At 30.3% G+C, this 16,232-nt stretch overlaps 1 protein-coding gene across 1 annotated transcript in view; it reads right to left on the bottom strand.

Moving 5' to 3' along the window:
• Positions 1-16,232, bottom strand: part of LOC142317735 (ras-specific guanine nucleotide-releasing factor 1-like) — a 526,102-nt gene that overhangs the window by 482,712 nt on the left and 27,158 nt on the right. The window contains exon 3 of the mRNA XM_075354282.1: positions 11,960-12,135. Within this exon, the coding sequence (XP_075210397.1) occupies positions 11,960-12,118 (159 nt within the window). The 5' untranslated portion in view covers positions 12,119-12,135. The remainder of the gene's footprint in view (positions 1-11,959; positions 12,136-16,232) is intronic.

The raw sequence follows: 16,232 nt of genomic DNA, 5'->3' as shown, positions 1-16,232 counted from the left end.
AAAGAAGAATATTAAAATAATAAAGGAGAGTGATAGAAGACTGCGGTTAATAAATGACTGTTTATAGTTTAAAGAGTTACATATTGTTTTATACTTTACTTACCTATTTTATGAAGAAATTTAATAAATTTATTTATGTCAGTTCAAATTAAAGTTCAGGGTTTATTTTATTTCGCTAATTGTTCAATTGCTCATACGTAACCGAATATCTTCCACAGTGAAATAATTACTTCTCAGCTATATTCCACCTTCGGTAATCCTTCAAAAACTTTTCCCGTTCTACACTCCCTTCCTGCGTCTCTGGCTCTAAGTATCATCAACTTTCTCCTTGAGTTCAACGAAAGCAATAACCCAATACAGTTAAGATTCTTGCAATGTAATTTACACAAAATATTGTTATAAGTTATTTAATATCATTTTGCGACAAATAAATTATATTATTATAATATTATTTGTTATGAGCTCTGAGTTATTTGTTGTATCTACAAGCACATTCTTTCTGTCTATTACACACTCGCGCGCAAAATTGTGGGTACGATAAAAAAAAAAAACATAACTGGGATGTTATCATTTTATAGTTACTTTACAAAATTAAGAAAAATCTAGTTTTACTTGTAAACCAATTTTCTGCTATAACAAGAATAAAAAACAAAAAAAAATAAGGAGTAATATCTTGACCCTAGATTAGGGTTACATCTGTACAAATATAAAGTATGTTTTAGCAAACATTGATCTAAGAAAAGTCAGATGGAAAAGAGATATCACCGGTTTATTATTATAGTCCAGAACAGTGTAGAGCATTTAAATAACATAGTTCTGTACATATAAAACACGTAATTGTCTTCTATTGTGGGAATGAGCACTTTCAGTAGCGGACGATAAGCGGTCTGTGGTCTGTGCACAGTGAGGTCGTAAAAGTACATCTGTAAATTGTAAATAGTCTGTGTGTGCAAATAATACGGGACAGACTATGTTTCAATCAAAAAACTGCGATATGATAGCAGTATAGCAGGCTGTATTACCGTTTGTTAAATCATTTTTGATGCAATAATCAACTATTTTTGAAAAAAATTAATCTTTTGGATTTAGAAAATTAATAGCCAATTACTTTTTTCTATCTTATACTATACTATAGTAGTATTATTATAGCTCACATATTTCTTTTTATATACTATAGTATACTGTACTAATTACAACTACACGTGTTTTGTAACGTAAAAAATAGATGAAAAAAAAATAGATTAAAGCAAAACGAAGCAAAGATTTTATTCACTTTGGAAATAGTGTAATAAAATTAATAGTGACGATGATTGTTTGATGATCATTAATCATTTTTGATTACATCAATAAGATGATGACAGTGTTTTACTACTCTAATCTGTTAGTTACATAAATTATTGTAACAATTATTTTAAACGTTCTTTAAATTATTTTTGTTTTTACTTCAATTAGTCATTGATAGAGAAGCAAAAAATTACCTATTTTACTTCATGTTTACATTGTTAGTACTACCTTACTATTGAGGATTGCCATTCACATGACCGCCATCCAATCTTAACCAACCTCTCCCCTAACATTAATCTAGTTGCTTTTTTTTGTGAGTACGATCCTTTACATCAGATAGACAGTTATATATTTCTAAAATCTACTATTTATAAAAAGGTATTAAATTTTTCACTGTACTGTTAGAATACTTAAATTGAAACTAAAATTCCAAACCTAATGGTACATACTCGTATATATACTTATGTAGAGAAAAATTAATTAAAAATTATTAAATGTAATAAAAATTAATTTAGGTAAATTATCTTTATAGCAACCTTTCAAATCACCATAAAAACGTTTACTATAACCGACCAATAATAATTTCTTAATGGTTCTATTAAATTACTTTATACTCTTACGAAATCTCATGATAATTGGTAAATTAGAACTTAAAAATAGGTTTTTAGCGAGAGATTATTTGGTTTTCAAAGAAAACGAATTTGTAGTTAATACACGTTACAAACAATTACATCCCCTAAATTAAAAACTGATTATTCCATTAAAAAAAAATAATAATAATAAAATACGGGAAACAGATATTTACTTAAGGAGTAAAATGTTCCATCTTATGAATAAAGGCTTCAAATCAAATGATTTACTCCTTTAATGATTCTCAGACATATGTTTTACATATGTTTTAATGTGTTTTAGTGATTTAATGGTCCACCATTAAAAAATTACTAATTGCACAAAAGCATATTAGAGTAGTGGCCAAAAACCTGTAAAGCCAAAAGCCTTAACACATTTTACTGTCAATTAATTAAGAATTTGATCAGGCAATTATGCACATAAATAACTTAGATTTTTTTTCTCGTGAAAATCACGAGTGTCTAAAAAATTGATATACAGGTTATTAACAGAAGATACTGAATACATTTTCCGTTTTTGTAACGACTTAACAGCACCAATACTTTATAAATCACTACATCCTGAAACAGCACAACATCTAATTAGAACCCTGAGTTACAGTTTATAAATTAATCGTTTAATCTCTCGCGCATGTCAGTTAATCACAAAATGAAACAAAAACATTTCGTGCGGGATTGCCTGCTGCAATTATTTTATTGCACTGTTTGATCAATTCTACCTTATTTAGTCGTACTTTAAGTTATTAAATGGCTGGTTTGACACTTAATAACTCACTTCACAATACGATAAAATGTCTTTATATAAAGGTAGTCTTGTTTTGTTTCCTAATAGTGTTTGTTAGTCGATGATATGATAGGGGAGGAAAAGTGTTTAATATATATCCAATTACTTTATCTTGCAAAGTGCAAAGTAATCGAATAAATGTTAAAAATGTATTTTTCATAAAAGGAAGCGACCCAAAGGCAAATATTTTAAATAAATTCATAGAAGATGTAGCTAAGATTTCAGTCGAGTTTGACCGCTATTTTGTTAAAATTAGTCCATTCTGAATGATCTGTTAGATTTGTCACTTTATCCACCCATTTGATTCTCCGATAGCACCACATTTCAAAAGCTTCTAATCTTTTCTTCTCAGATACTCCGATCGTCCAAGTTTCACTTCCATATAAAGACACGCTCCAAACATATACTTTCAAAAATCTTTTCCTGACTTTTAAATTAATTTTTGATGTAAAAAAATTATGTTTCTGACTGAAGGCTCGTTTCGCCCATGCTATTCGACGTTTTATATTGCTCCTGCTTCGTACATATTTTGTAATTCTACTTTCCAAATAACAAAATTCTTCTACCTCCACAAACTTTTCTCCTCCTATTTTCACATTCAGAGGTCCATCTTTGTCATTTCTACTACATTTCATTACTTAAGTTTTGTTCCTATTTATTTTCATGCGGTAGTTCTTGCGTAGGATTTCATCTATGCCATTCATTGTTTCTTCTAAATCCTTTTTACTCTCAGCTAGAATTACTATATCATCAGCAAATCGTAGCATCTTTATCTTTTCACCTTGTACTGTTACTCCGAATCTAAGTTGTTCTTTAACACCATTAACTGCTAGTTCCATGTAAAGATTAAAAAGTAACGGGGATAGGGAACATCCTTGTCGGACTTCAATTATTACTGTTGCTGTTTGGTTCCTGTAAATGTTAGCAATTGTTCTTCTATCTCTGTATTTGAACCCTAATTTTTTTTAAATGCTGAACATTTTATTTCAGTCTACGTTATCGAAAGCCTTTGCTAGGTCTATAAATGCCAAGTATGTTGGTTTGTTTTTCTTTAATCTTCCTTCTACTATTAATCTGACGTCTAAAATTGCTTTCCTTGTCCGTATACTTTTCCTGAAAACAAATTGGTCTTCTCCTAACACTGAAGAAGTGATAGAAGAAGAATTGAGAGGAGAGTGGAAGACAATATCCTCTCAATTCTTCTGTATAGAATTCTAGTTAAGATTTTTGATGCATAACTAGTTAAACTAATTGTTCTGTATTCTTCACATTTATCTGCTCCTGCTTTCTTTGGTATCATCACTATAACGTTATTTTTGAAATCTGATGGAACTTCCCCTTTTTCATAAATATTACACACCACTTTGTACAATCTATCAATTGCTTCCTCACCAGCACTGCGCTGTAATTCTACAGGTATTCCGTCTATTCCAGGAGCCTATTTGCCACTCAAATCTTTTAATGCTCTCTTAAATTCAGATGCAAATTATAAATCGGTGCACCATCTTTGTTTAACACATTATTGGATTTTAATTTATGTACCCCAAAATTTTCCTTAACTTTCCTGTATGCTCCGTCTATTTCACCAATGTTCAATGCTCTTTCCACTTCTAAAAACTTTTCTTTAACCCACTCTTCTTTCGCTAGTTTTCACTTCGTGTTTATAGCATTTCTTAATTGTTCATAGTTCCTTTTACTTTCTTCATCACTAGCATTCTTTTATTTTCTACGATCATCCATCAGCTGCAATATATCGTCTGAAACCCAAGGTTTTCTACCGGTTCTCTTTGTTCCGCTTAAGTTCTGCTGATTTAAGAATTTCCTTTTTAACATTCTCCCATTCTTCTTCTACATTTTCTACCTTATCTTTTTTACTCAGACCTCTTGCGATGTCCTCGTCAAAAATCTTCTTTGCCTCCTCTTCCTCAAGCTTCTCTAAATTCCACCGATTCATCTGACACCTTTTCTTCAGATTTTTAAACCCCAATCTACATTTCATTATCACTAAATTATGGTCAATATCAATGTCTGCTCCAGGGTAAGTTTTGCAGTCAGTGAGTTGATTTCTAAATCTTTGCTTAACCATGATATAATCTATCTGATACCTTGCAGTATCGCCTGGCTTTTTCCATGTGTATATTCTTCTATTATGATTTTTAAACTGAGTGTTGCAATTACTAAATTATACTTCATGCAAAACTCTATAAGTCTGTCCCCTCTTTCATTCCTTTTGCCCAGCCCGTATTCAGCCACTATATTTCCTTCCTTGCTTCTTTCAACGCTTGTATTCCAATCTCCAACTATTATTAAATTTTCATCTTCTTTTATGTGTTTAATTGCTTCATCAATTTCTTCGTATACACACTCTACCTCATCATCACCGTGAGCGCTTGTAGGCATATAGACATTAACAATTGTTGTCCGTTTAGGTTTTGATTTTATCCTTATTACAATGATTCTATCGCTATGCATTTTGAATTACTCTACTCTCTTTCCTATCTTCTTGTTCATTACGAAACCTACACCTGCCTGCCCATTATTTGAAGCTGAATTAATTATTCTAAAATCACCTGACCAAAGGTCGTTTTCCTCTTCCCACCGTACTTCACTAATTCCTACTATTTACATTTATCCTAGCCATTTCCTTCTTTAAATTTTCTAACCTACCAACCTTTTTTAAACTTTTTTTTAACTCGTAGAATGTTATTTTTTTAATTTTCTTTTGACCCCTTCCTTTAGTCCTCAACCGGAGATCCGAACGGGGGACTAGTCTACCTCCGGAATATTTTAGCAAGGAAGGCGCCTCCATCATTGCTATGTAAAAATGCAGAGAGCTACATTTTCTTGGAAAAAAAGTAGCTGTAGTTTTCCATTGCTTTCAGCTGCGCAGCAGTCAGAGGACCGAGTGATGTTGATATGGCCGTTTAAGTCGTCCTGACTTACGCCCTTAAAAACTACTGAAAGAGCTGCTGACCTCTTTCAGGAATCATTCCTTAGTCTGGCTCTCAACAGGTACCTCTCCGATATGGTTGCACCCTCGGTCCAGCTACTCTGTATCACTGAGCACTCAACCCCCCTCACCAACGGCAAGGTCTCATGATTCATAGAGGGAGATAGTGGTATCATAATATCTAAATTTAATCATAATATCACCGATTATTTTAATTTTTGTTTATATATATATATATATATATATATATATATATATATATATGTGTGTGTGTGTGTGTGTGTGTGTGTGTGTGTGTGTGTGTGTGTGTGTGTGTGTGTGTATGTGTGTATGTGTGTGTCAATAAACAAAAACGAAATTCATTTATTTACATAAGTTATATTTTATTTGCTTCTTATGCGAAGAAGAAATTATAAGTAAAATTGAAAAAAAATGTTTCCTCTAATCTCCAATTGTTTAAACTTCTGTTAATATTCAAAAAAATACATTAAAGTAATAAACCGTGTGTGAAGATATTACGGCAAATGTTTTTCATTAACAGGAACGCGGAGTCACCTTTCATATTTAAAAAATAATGTGTGTTCTGATGTTGTTATAAATGTTGTATAATTTGTTTTCTTTAAATGCATGCAGGAGTGATACAAAAAAGAATTAACTTGACCGTAAATATTATTACTTGTTAAAATATTATATATATATATATATATATATATATATTTATTTAACAAAAATATTATTTTGCTTATATGTATTCTAAATATCTTATTTTTTATGAATAACTACGTCATATTTCAGCTACTTAAATATTCGGTAAATACAACGATTACAAGTTTGTGAGGTCCTTTTCAATTATATCTACTCCTATATAATCACTGGGAGGATAGTACGCGTTCTAAGTACTGAGAATATATCTTAAATTTGTCCATTTTTTTAATCGACAACTAATTGGGTCCCTAATACACTACCACTTTAAGTTTATAAAGCGTAACTGTAGCGTACTGTAAATTTAAAAAGCGTTATAGATGTCAGTACAGCACCATTCTCCAGTCACCTACCTGCAGAATTACAAACAATAATGTAAATTCAATCCAAAATCTTATCACTTATAGTTATTTCGTAGCATTATACAAAACATTTTGGGAAAATGGTAACTTAATAATGAAACACCTATATCAATTTATTGAGGGTACATCGTAGAAAACAGTTTAAACTCTTATTATGTAAATTTCTAGTACATTTCATTCAAAAATATACGTTTTAAAATGTCTGTCCCATTCAATTAAAAGTAATAAAGAACGATAAATAGTGAATTCTAATAGCCGATTAAGATTTACAACAAAAACTTCAGTAATAGTAATAAAATTTACGGTTTCTTTGTCGCTCATGGTATTCATTGGCAACAATTGTTATCGCTAAAATAGATAGCAATGATCGATCAGTTTTTCCATAGGTCTGGCACAAACCTTATAATTTCTAAAAAAAAACACATTTTAAAAATAATTTACAATTTTTAAATTACAAACTAATATTAGAAACCTTATGGTGGATATTTACTGATTCCTGATGGATTTACACGATGATAGCCTTAGTAGAATTGACTTATAAATGGAAGAGGCAAAGAAGATTTTAAAATATAAACAATATTACAAAATATAAACTTAAAGTAAGAATTTATTGGAATTCAGAAGAAGAAGAATCAAGAACAATAAAAATGAAGTTCAGATTAACCAATATCAAGGAAGAAAAAAAAATTACAATTTAATTACTAGCTGTACTAATTACTTACTATATTAATTACTAGCTGCAGGGCGTGCACGTCTCTGCAGCTAGGCCCTCCGGGTGGGTTGCCCTGGCGAGCGGCGTTTTGGAATAGAATTATTAGGTGTCCAAAATTGGTTACCTATTGTGTAATTTTTTTTTTAATAATGAAAATTGATATAACGTTAAATTAGAAATTTAACTCTAGAAATTGATACTAACGAATCTTAATTTTCCGCTAGTGATCGGTACATTCCGGTGCCTACTTATAGTTCATTATTTTATGAAGAAAAACAATCACAAATAGATGAAAAATATCTAAAAAGAAGTTTTTAAAACATCACTCTTAAACTAAACGCACAAAAAGGTAAAAAAATACGAGTAATTTTAGGACAGTATCTCAGAATGAATTTGGCAAATTTTGATGGTAATTTGTGAGATTACGTGAAAGTCATAGCTTCAAATTAAAAATCTGATGTTTGCCAATTTTTTCTTATGCGTGTTTGCACCCCACTCTTTAGTCCATTCATCACGCATAAGAAAAGACTGGCAAAAACATCAAATTTTTAATTTGAAGCGCACAGGTTTGAACGCGTTTAGCAAAAGATCGGATCGGTACGTTGGGCGAGTGCAATCAAAACATAGGGCTTAAGGGTTTAATTTCCGGATAACCAAGGTCCAGTCGATCAAGAGTGTACCCGATGCGTTAAACAGTTACCTAAATCTGATAATAAAGCATTGGAAATATGGAAGATAAAAATAAATAACCGATTCCTGTCATTAATTTATATCATTTTATCCTTCTCAGTTTTCATAAAAATTATCTGATAAATATTAGTAATCATTCAATGGATATTTTAATAACTATCGATTAAATTAAACAACCTAATTAAATTAAACTAATTGAACACTTCAATTTACTAATAATTAGTTAAATGACAACTAATTTAATAAAAATAAATAAATTAAAAAAATAATCTCTACCAAAGAAATATGTATTAATGGGCATTGGGAAATGTATCATCAAATATAATATACGAATATATAACCCCAAAACAGTAGGAACAGTAGGCCATAGTCAACGATGAAAAATCCTCTTCAATTATCTACCTACATTAAGTTATTTATCGTTGTATAAAAAATAAAAAGCTACAAAAATTTTACTGTTTTATATCGTGAGTTATTTAAAATAATTTTATCACAATTGAAAAGTTAACCGATGTAATGTAATATTCTATAACATTTTACATTATAATTCTGTACCGTAATAGGTAAAGAAATTACTTCATGCAGTGAATCTCACAATTATCTCAATAATCATAATTAATTAAAATGTATTCAAAATGTCCTCAGAATGATTAATTACAATTTTTAAAATAAGAAAAACGTTTTAATGCAATTTAATCGCCAAATCCATTTCTAAAGTAGTTAATGAAATAATACATCAAACCCATAATTACCTAGTTTTTTACATTGCCCATAATTAATTAGTTCTTAGTAATTACCTAAACATAAACCATTCAAAAGAAAAGAGAAAAAAGCAGAATTTTTACTTCCATCTTCCCCTCAATTATCACTTTCTTCAAATCATTTTATCGTAAATCAACTTCCAGCTTTCACCCTCAGACACCTTAATTCTTTCCGTGTCTACTTTAAACTTCTTTGTTTCTCCTTTAACTGCTTGGCGTACCGATCCGTAAACCTGTGTTCTTTCTCTACTAAGCGACCAGTCTATGAATATTCTTGGAGTCTGATGACAACCCCGATATTCTTAATCGTGTCAGCACCTTCGATTTTTTGGGGGCTGCCGATAACTGTTTCGAATGGTACTGACGAATACAGAGCACAGTAATTTCCGGTATCTTGTCGGTTCAAGCATTGAGTCAACGGCAAGCATCGACTGAATTAATATTAAAGTCGCTATCAAGCATTTTATAAGTTTTAATTAAAGTCTGAATTACATCAATTATTACATTTGGCTGTTTACGAGGCATTCAATAGGTTTCGAAGGTTTTACGGTGTCATACTGTTTCAATTCTCACAGACGAAAACGATAATCCTCGCATATTAGTTCCGATCCAATATAGTAACTGCAATTTTTCGATGTCGGATTCATGTTTCTAGATAACTTTAATCCTGACCTTAAAGCCTGAACTTCTTATACGATCTTATACGATCACTTAGTGATTGTATAAGACCAGTTCAGGCCTAGTTCAGACCTAGTTCAGGCCGTAGACTTTCTTGGCTTTGAGGTTATCAGACTTTATCTTAATTGATAACTATTTAGCAGTATCTAAAATTAAGTAGTATCACTAAACCGGCTGTTCGACTTTTACTACCGTGTTGGATGATGTATCATCACATCGACTACGTTGTTCACAGGGCCATTTTTTTTCAAGAAAGAATTTTTTCTGTCACGAAAAAATCAAAGTCATTTTTGGCCGACTTAACAACGGTAGATGAGAATAAAGTTTAAACAAATACGATGGATTTCATCCTAGCCAGTTCTGTTCACCGATACACATCGCATCCGCGTATATTACTTCAAACTGCAAAATGTAGTTAATAAAAAAATAAATGATTTTACGATCGAACGTTATCAATAATAAAAAGTATAAAAACATAAATAATTTAGACGCAAATAAGTATAAAGGTCAATTTGAATTCATAAAGAAGTTTAAATGTTAATTTTCTTCAATAAAAATTAGGTCAAACAGCTCTTCTTTTTCTATTAAAATTGTTAAATGCTTATAACTCCTGCTTATAAATGCTTATAACACCTGAACCGACATTCAAAATTCAAGTGTGTTTTCCTAACAACATTGTGCAGTTATCCACTGTGAGATTAAGTTCTTGAAGATACAATCTTCTTAGGGTTTAGTTAAGTGTACAAGAGGAAGGAATAAAGATATAACTTCTGCTACCTCCGAAACGTGAAAAATACGTTTCTGTAAATGAATTGTAAGCCTTCCCAAATAATTTTTATTGAACTTCATTATTTTCAATAAGATTTTCTTTAATCTTTATTGTATTCTTTAAAATTTTCAAATCCTAAATATTTTGATATTTATTTTTGGACTGATTTGCATTGTTTAAATTTCATTGTCTTTAGAATTATCTAAAAAACCTGATTATTTTTTCAAAATTTATGGTTTGATAAAAAAAACCGTTTTAATTAGATAAAGAAACTATATCGTATATTTTTATTTCCATATCAATATTTTGATTATTATAGATGAATCAGTAAGTTACCTCAATTGTTTATTTCACTGAATCGGTAAGTATTAAATTTTCTATTGTATTAACGTCATTCAAAAAAACGTTTACGTAAATTTATCAATTTTATTTCTCCCTTTCCTGTTTTTGTGTAATTTCTTATTTCAGATACGACAGTTTTGTATTTAAGATTTCACAAACTCTTCAGTTTCCTGAGAATTCAGATAACCAGGTATAAATATCAGCAGTAAAATCCTCATGTAGTGAAATTGTAGGTCGTCCTCATACATTTCTTTAGTTAAACGGCACCCTCCACAGAATTCTCCGGTCTGGTCAATATAAGTGCGGTTAAATAAATTATTTTAAATTTCTCTCAAAGTATCTTTTTCTTCTAATCTAAAGGATCTGACCAGGAGAGACGTTAAGTTAAATTTATTCTATTCTTTTTTTTATTTCATTCATCTATACAAAATAAATATTCTTGATTTATTTGTTTGACTACGTATACTCGTTATTATAGATAAAATAATTTCTATATTCATAATAAATTTAAGCTAACAATTTTTTATCGTATTCATTATTTAAAATGGAATTTTTTATCTTGACTTCTCACAGTACGAACCAACATTTATCTTGAAGTCTACAAGCCAGAAGGAATCCGAACCTCCCTCTTTCAAAATTAAGTTGTTTAAATTGTTTTTAGATTCATAATATGCAAATATTTCCAATTTTTAATTAAATTCTTTTTATTATTACTTTTTGGAATAAAGAGGTTGTTACTCCAAATACTCGGTTATAAGTTGCAGACACTTCGTATGAAACTGACACTTCAAAACAGATTCTGACTGAATCTGAAAGATCCATTACAAATATTTTAATTTTTATTTTCCTAATGCAGCAATCTGTTCGAATAGTGAACATTAAGTAACCCACCCATGGCTCAATGAGATGAGGATATGTATGACATGTAAATCAGCTGTAGTCTTGTACAGACTCAGGCTGACGATCCCTGAGACGTGTGGTTAATTGAACCCCAACCACAAAAGTACTCCGGTAACCACTGTTTAGTATTCAAATTTGTATAAAAGTAACTAATTATATTATAATCGATTTTATTATTTTATATTAACTATCGGCTTTATTTTATTTAAATTAGCTTTTATTTATTTAAATTGTTTTTTCAGGAATACTTTCCAGTTATACGTTATAATTTGGATACAGCAATGGTTGCAGACATGCGTGTAGCTAGATAAACATCTCATAATAAATCCAAAATAAAATAACTAAAAATAAATAAATAATAAAAAACCGATAAAACACTAATTTTGATCTACCTACCTGATACAAGACAAACCACCTCAACTGCCATTTAGTGCTGTCCGCTGTTTTTTTATGTAGATAGCCAGCCATGTTGTGATCGAAGTGTGCCCGGTCTGACAACATCGCTAGCTGGCTATCATTCACCCTGATCGTCCTCTGCATTTTGGGGCTCAACATCTTTACTTTCTTCCTGCCTGAAAAAAGGTAATATTCGCCCATTACTATCTCTTGAACTATATTTGAAAAACTTTTTTCAAATTTGAGCAAACGTCATACCACAATTTATTTCAACGAAGGAGAATTTCCTTGCAGATCTATAACAAAAGTTACAGCATCTATTGGATTGGGAAAAGTAGTAATTTTTAGTTTGCGTAGTTAACCAAGTAAAATTACTAATTTTTTACTTACTTATTTTGTAAATTTTAATATTTTTATCTGTAATTTTTATTTGAATTACAGGCAGTATATGTGAATTTATAGAAATTTTTTGATTCATTTTTTTCATGGACAATCTTGAGGAGCAAATATTGTAATTATTTACCGATCTCATTCGTCACGTTTTTAAACAGTGTCTCTACAAAGGTCATAACTCTGAATCTGCGTTAGAGGAAATATTTTTTTATAATGATAAAAAAGTGTCAATCCCAGTTGGAGAATCAACTACGGATACAGTCGACAGTCTGTTCTTAAATCATAAAAGTACAGTTATGCAAATCTATCCGTTTCATAACTTAAAATGAAATGGATTTATAAAATATTTTCTAATTTTATTGATAATCTATTGACATTAATGAGTCTGAAATCATTAATTTCTGCTTTATCATATTACTATAATATAAAATATTGTTTGCAAATGGAGCGGGTATTCTATTAAAATGCTTAAATAATGTCAAGATAAATTTTTAAAACCGGAGTGAGGAAGGAAAACAAAAACTCATTAGTGGGCAAGCAATACTTCAATCCAAAGCCCTTATTTACGTGCTACGAATGAAATAAGGGATTATTCCACATTTATTTCTTTTCAATATATTATTATTGCTTTATAATGAATTTTTACACGTATGATATTCAATCAATTTTATTTTATTGATGCATTTGTGTGCGTACACATGTTTTTGCGTGTGATTTGTATGCATACATTAATAAAAATAAATATAATAATATAATTAAAAACTATAATTAATTATAAATTTTATATCTGGTTTTTTACATGTTTAATCTTGTATGAGAAAATAGATTCACTTTTTTTACAAAATAAAAAAATTGTTCATTTTCTAATTTGTTAGCCACTACTTTTCTCACTACTTCCCACTGACGTAACCAGAATAATATTAAAAAACTACTTACTTATTAACATAGAGTTAAAGATTAATAAATTCGATTTTGGAAATGTAATTCTCTAACTTTGCTTTTGATCATTTTTTTAAGAAGAAAGTAAAACACGAAAAGTTTTCGTCAGAATAACTCTTTATTAATTGTTTAAAAAATTAAATAAGTTTAATTTCAGTTTAATCCTTCTTGTATTTATGTTCTCTTCTTTGTGAGTACTGTTCTATTGGTCTAGGTAAGGTATTTTTTAAAGAACAGTAGAGTTTCTTACGTCTCAGTGATAATTCTGTTCAGAAATTGATATTGATATAGCATGATGAAGTTATTATTTCTTCACTATTTGAAAGAAAAACTGTTTAGTGTTAGTGACGCTAAAATCAAGGAAGGAATTTTTGTAGATCTTCAAATAAGAATTTTTACTAGAGATGGAAAATTCGAAGAACTGTTAAGCGAAGTCGAAAAGTCAGAGCGGAGGTTATTTAAAAGTTAGTTGAAAGGTTTTATTTTTAAGTAACCTCCAAGCTGATTTTTACGTAATCATTATCCTCCGACTATTGTGTCGTTATGGGTGAATTATATTCTGACCCCCGTAGAAGAAGACATCCGCTTTGTGACGATCCCGGTCCACACTAGCCCTCCGTTCATAGTCCTGATGGTAACACATCAGTCATCAGTTTGGCCTCTGTCAGGATGCTACCGATGCAAATGCCTCGGCAGATATCTCCATCAATGTATTTACACAACGTAGTATCGCCTGCGTATGGCCTCTTCCAACCACGACTACCTATCATGCAGCTCTCAACTATCAAATTAATCGATTCGCGGAAATCACGATCCCTGCGCCTTCCTCTAAAACCGAATGTTTAACAAAAACTCTTCCAATATCTAATTTCAATTAGGCTTTGCACTCAGACTATTACGCGATTGAGTCTTTAAATAGCAAAAATGCTATTCTCATACCAACAAAACAACTGCTGATCGCAACAACGATAATTGTGTCCTACGATTCAATTCACTCAAAATCCCCGGTGAATCGTATGACAGCCATAAAAAATATTGGTTGTAATACGTCCCTAAAAATTCATTTCTTGAATTCACACTGGATTTCTCTCCGGAAAATCTCGGCCCGCAAGTAATGAGCCACGGAGATCGCTTCCACCAGCAATCAGTCATGGAAAATATGTACCACTGACAATGGAATGAAAGAACGCTGGCAAATTATTGTCAGTCGTTTAAGAGGGATGTCCTAGATCCAAAACACAGATGAAAAACAACTACCACATTTTAGTAAATTGAATACTACCCTGCATTCATGTAAATTCTTATATTTCTTTTAAGGTTTACCCATAGATTAAAGAAAAACGATGAGTAATGAATAAAATCTATTTACATATTTGAATTAGCGTGAAAATTTCTATTAGAATCACTTTAATCCTTTTGGTAATGAAAAGTTTAATTCTGTTGCTCAATGTAATTCATTTAATTATTGTGAAAATTCGATACACGTGGGTTTTCAGTTCAATAACATCAAAAACATTGTTATTACTAAGGACAATTTAATATATATTCAACTGTACTCTCCATTGGGCTTTGTACAAATAATCGAATAGATAATTTAAATAACATATTTAAGATAAGTTAATTATAATATCTTGATTATTAAATTTTAATAATATTTATTTTTTGAATTTAGTAATTAAAATTTCGGTTTTAATTTCTAAAAATTTTGATTTTGTTTTAAATTTAAAGGTTTTTGACACGTTTTGGGGATTGTAAATAAAATGTTTATTAAACTTGCATTTGTTTTGGACTGAATTGATTACATTAATTTTCCCAGAATTAAATAATCAAATATTACTTTTTGATGCAAATCTTTATTTATTTGCCGGTAATATAGTGAAATTAACTAAGGTAAAATCAAAACATCGTGTTCTTTGCCACCATTATTTTATTTTTGTGCTTTACATTTTTGGAAAACTACTGATAATATAGCTTCAGGGAAATTTCTTTTAAGATCAAATATCATATAAATCCTTTAGTTATTTCCCATAATATTTGTACCAATCATTTTTTTCAAGCATTATTCTGTTACTGGGCTAGAAAGCAAAGCGAAATTTTAGCTATCTTTTAAAAAAAAAAGCAAAAAGAAAGGTTATCTTTAAACAAATTATTTGCTTCAAATTATTCCCAACAGGGGTAAAACTCCAAGAATCGTTCTGTAAATTGATATATTTTACTGTAATATCCCAAGATCTAACATAGGATTACAAGATAAAACTAATAATGAACTGTCAATGCGAATTTTAGGTTGCTAGGTCAATAAAACGTTTAGGAGAGAAGAAACTCAATAACAATATAATAGCTGATTTTTAATTATCGGTCAGTTCTGTACACGGTGGTTAGACGTAATTACAAGAAATTTTAAATAAAATAATAGCTACCGTAATGGCAGAATAAAAGTTTTGTTGGATTTCCCTCCTTAATTTATGTTTGCATAGTACGTTAAAAAATTGAAAAATATGTAAGAAGCTTAATGTTCCAAAATGTTGTTCACCACCTTTTATAAACAATAGCAATTTCTAAAGAGAAAAATTTATTTTTATTAAAAACCCTTAAGGGATTAATTTAAGTGGGGGTTAAAAGAGATGGCAACATCGGAAGTGCTAAACTCTAGTAACTGAGAAATATGTATATATCACGATGTAAACTAGGGCTACAAAGGGATTTTATTCCTCTAGTAAGGAGGAGAAAAGGGATATAAGGGATCTGTACATTTAAGGCGTATTTATTTCAAAGGGATTCTCATGTAAAGCAATCAACGATTACTTTCATTAATGAGTCCTAAAGGGTAAAATAAAAATAGATTAACATAGAATCCAATTCCGGTAGGAAGGAGTGATCGCCTTAGATAAGAAGCTACCGTTAAGAAGGAATTTTCTTCATTTATCCCTGGGGTAAGTGC

Source organism: Lycorma delicatula, chromosome 1, assembly GCF_047948215.1.
Source record: "Lycorma delicatula isolate Av1 chromosome 1, ASM4794821v1, whole genome shotgun sequence".
Lineage (NCBI taxonomy): Eukaryota > Metazoa > Arthropoda > Insecta > Hemiptera > Fulgoridae > Lycorma > Lycorma delicatula.
Note: the sequence above shows the minus strand (reverse complement) of the source record. Positions and strands in the feature narration are given on the sequence as shown.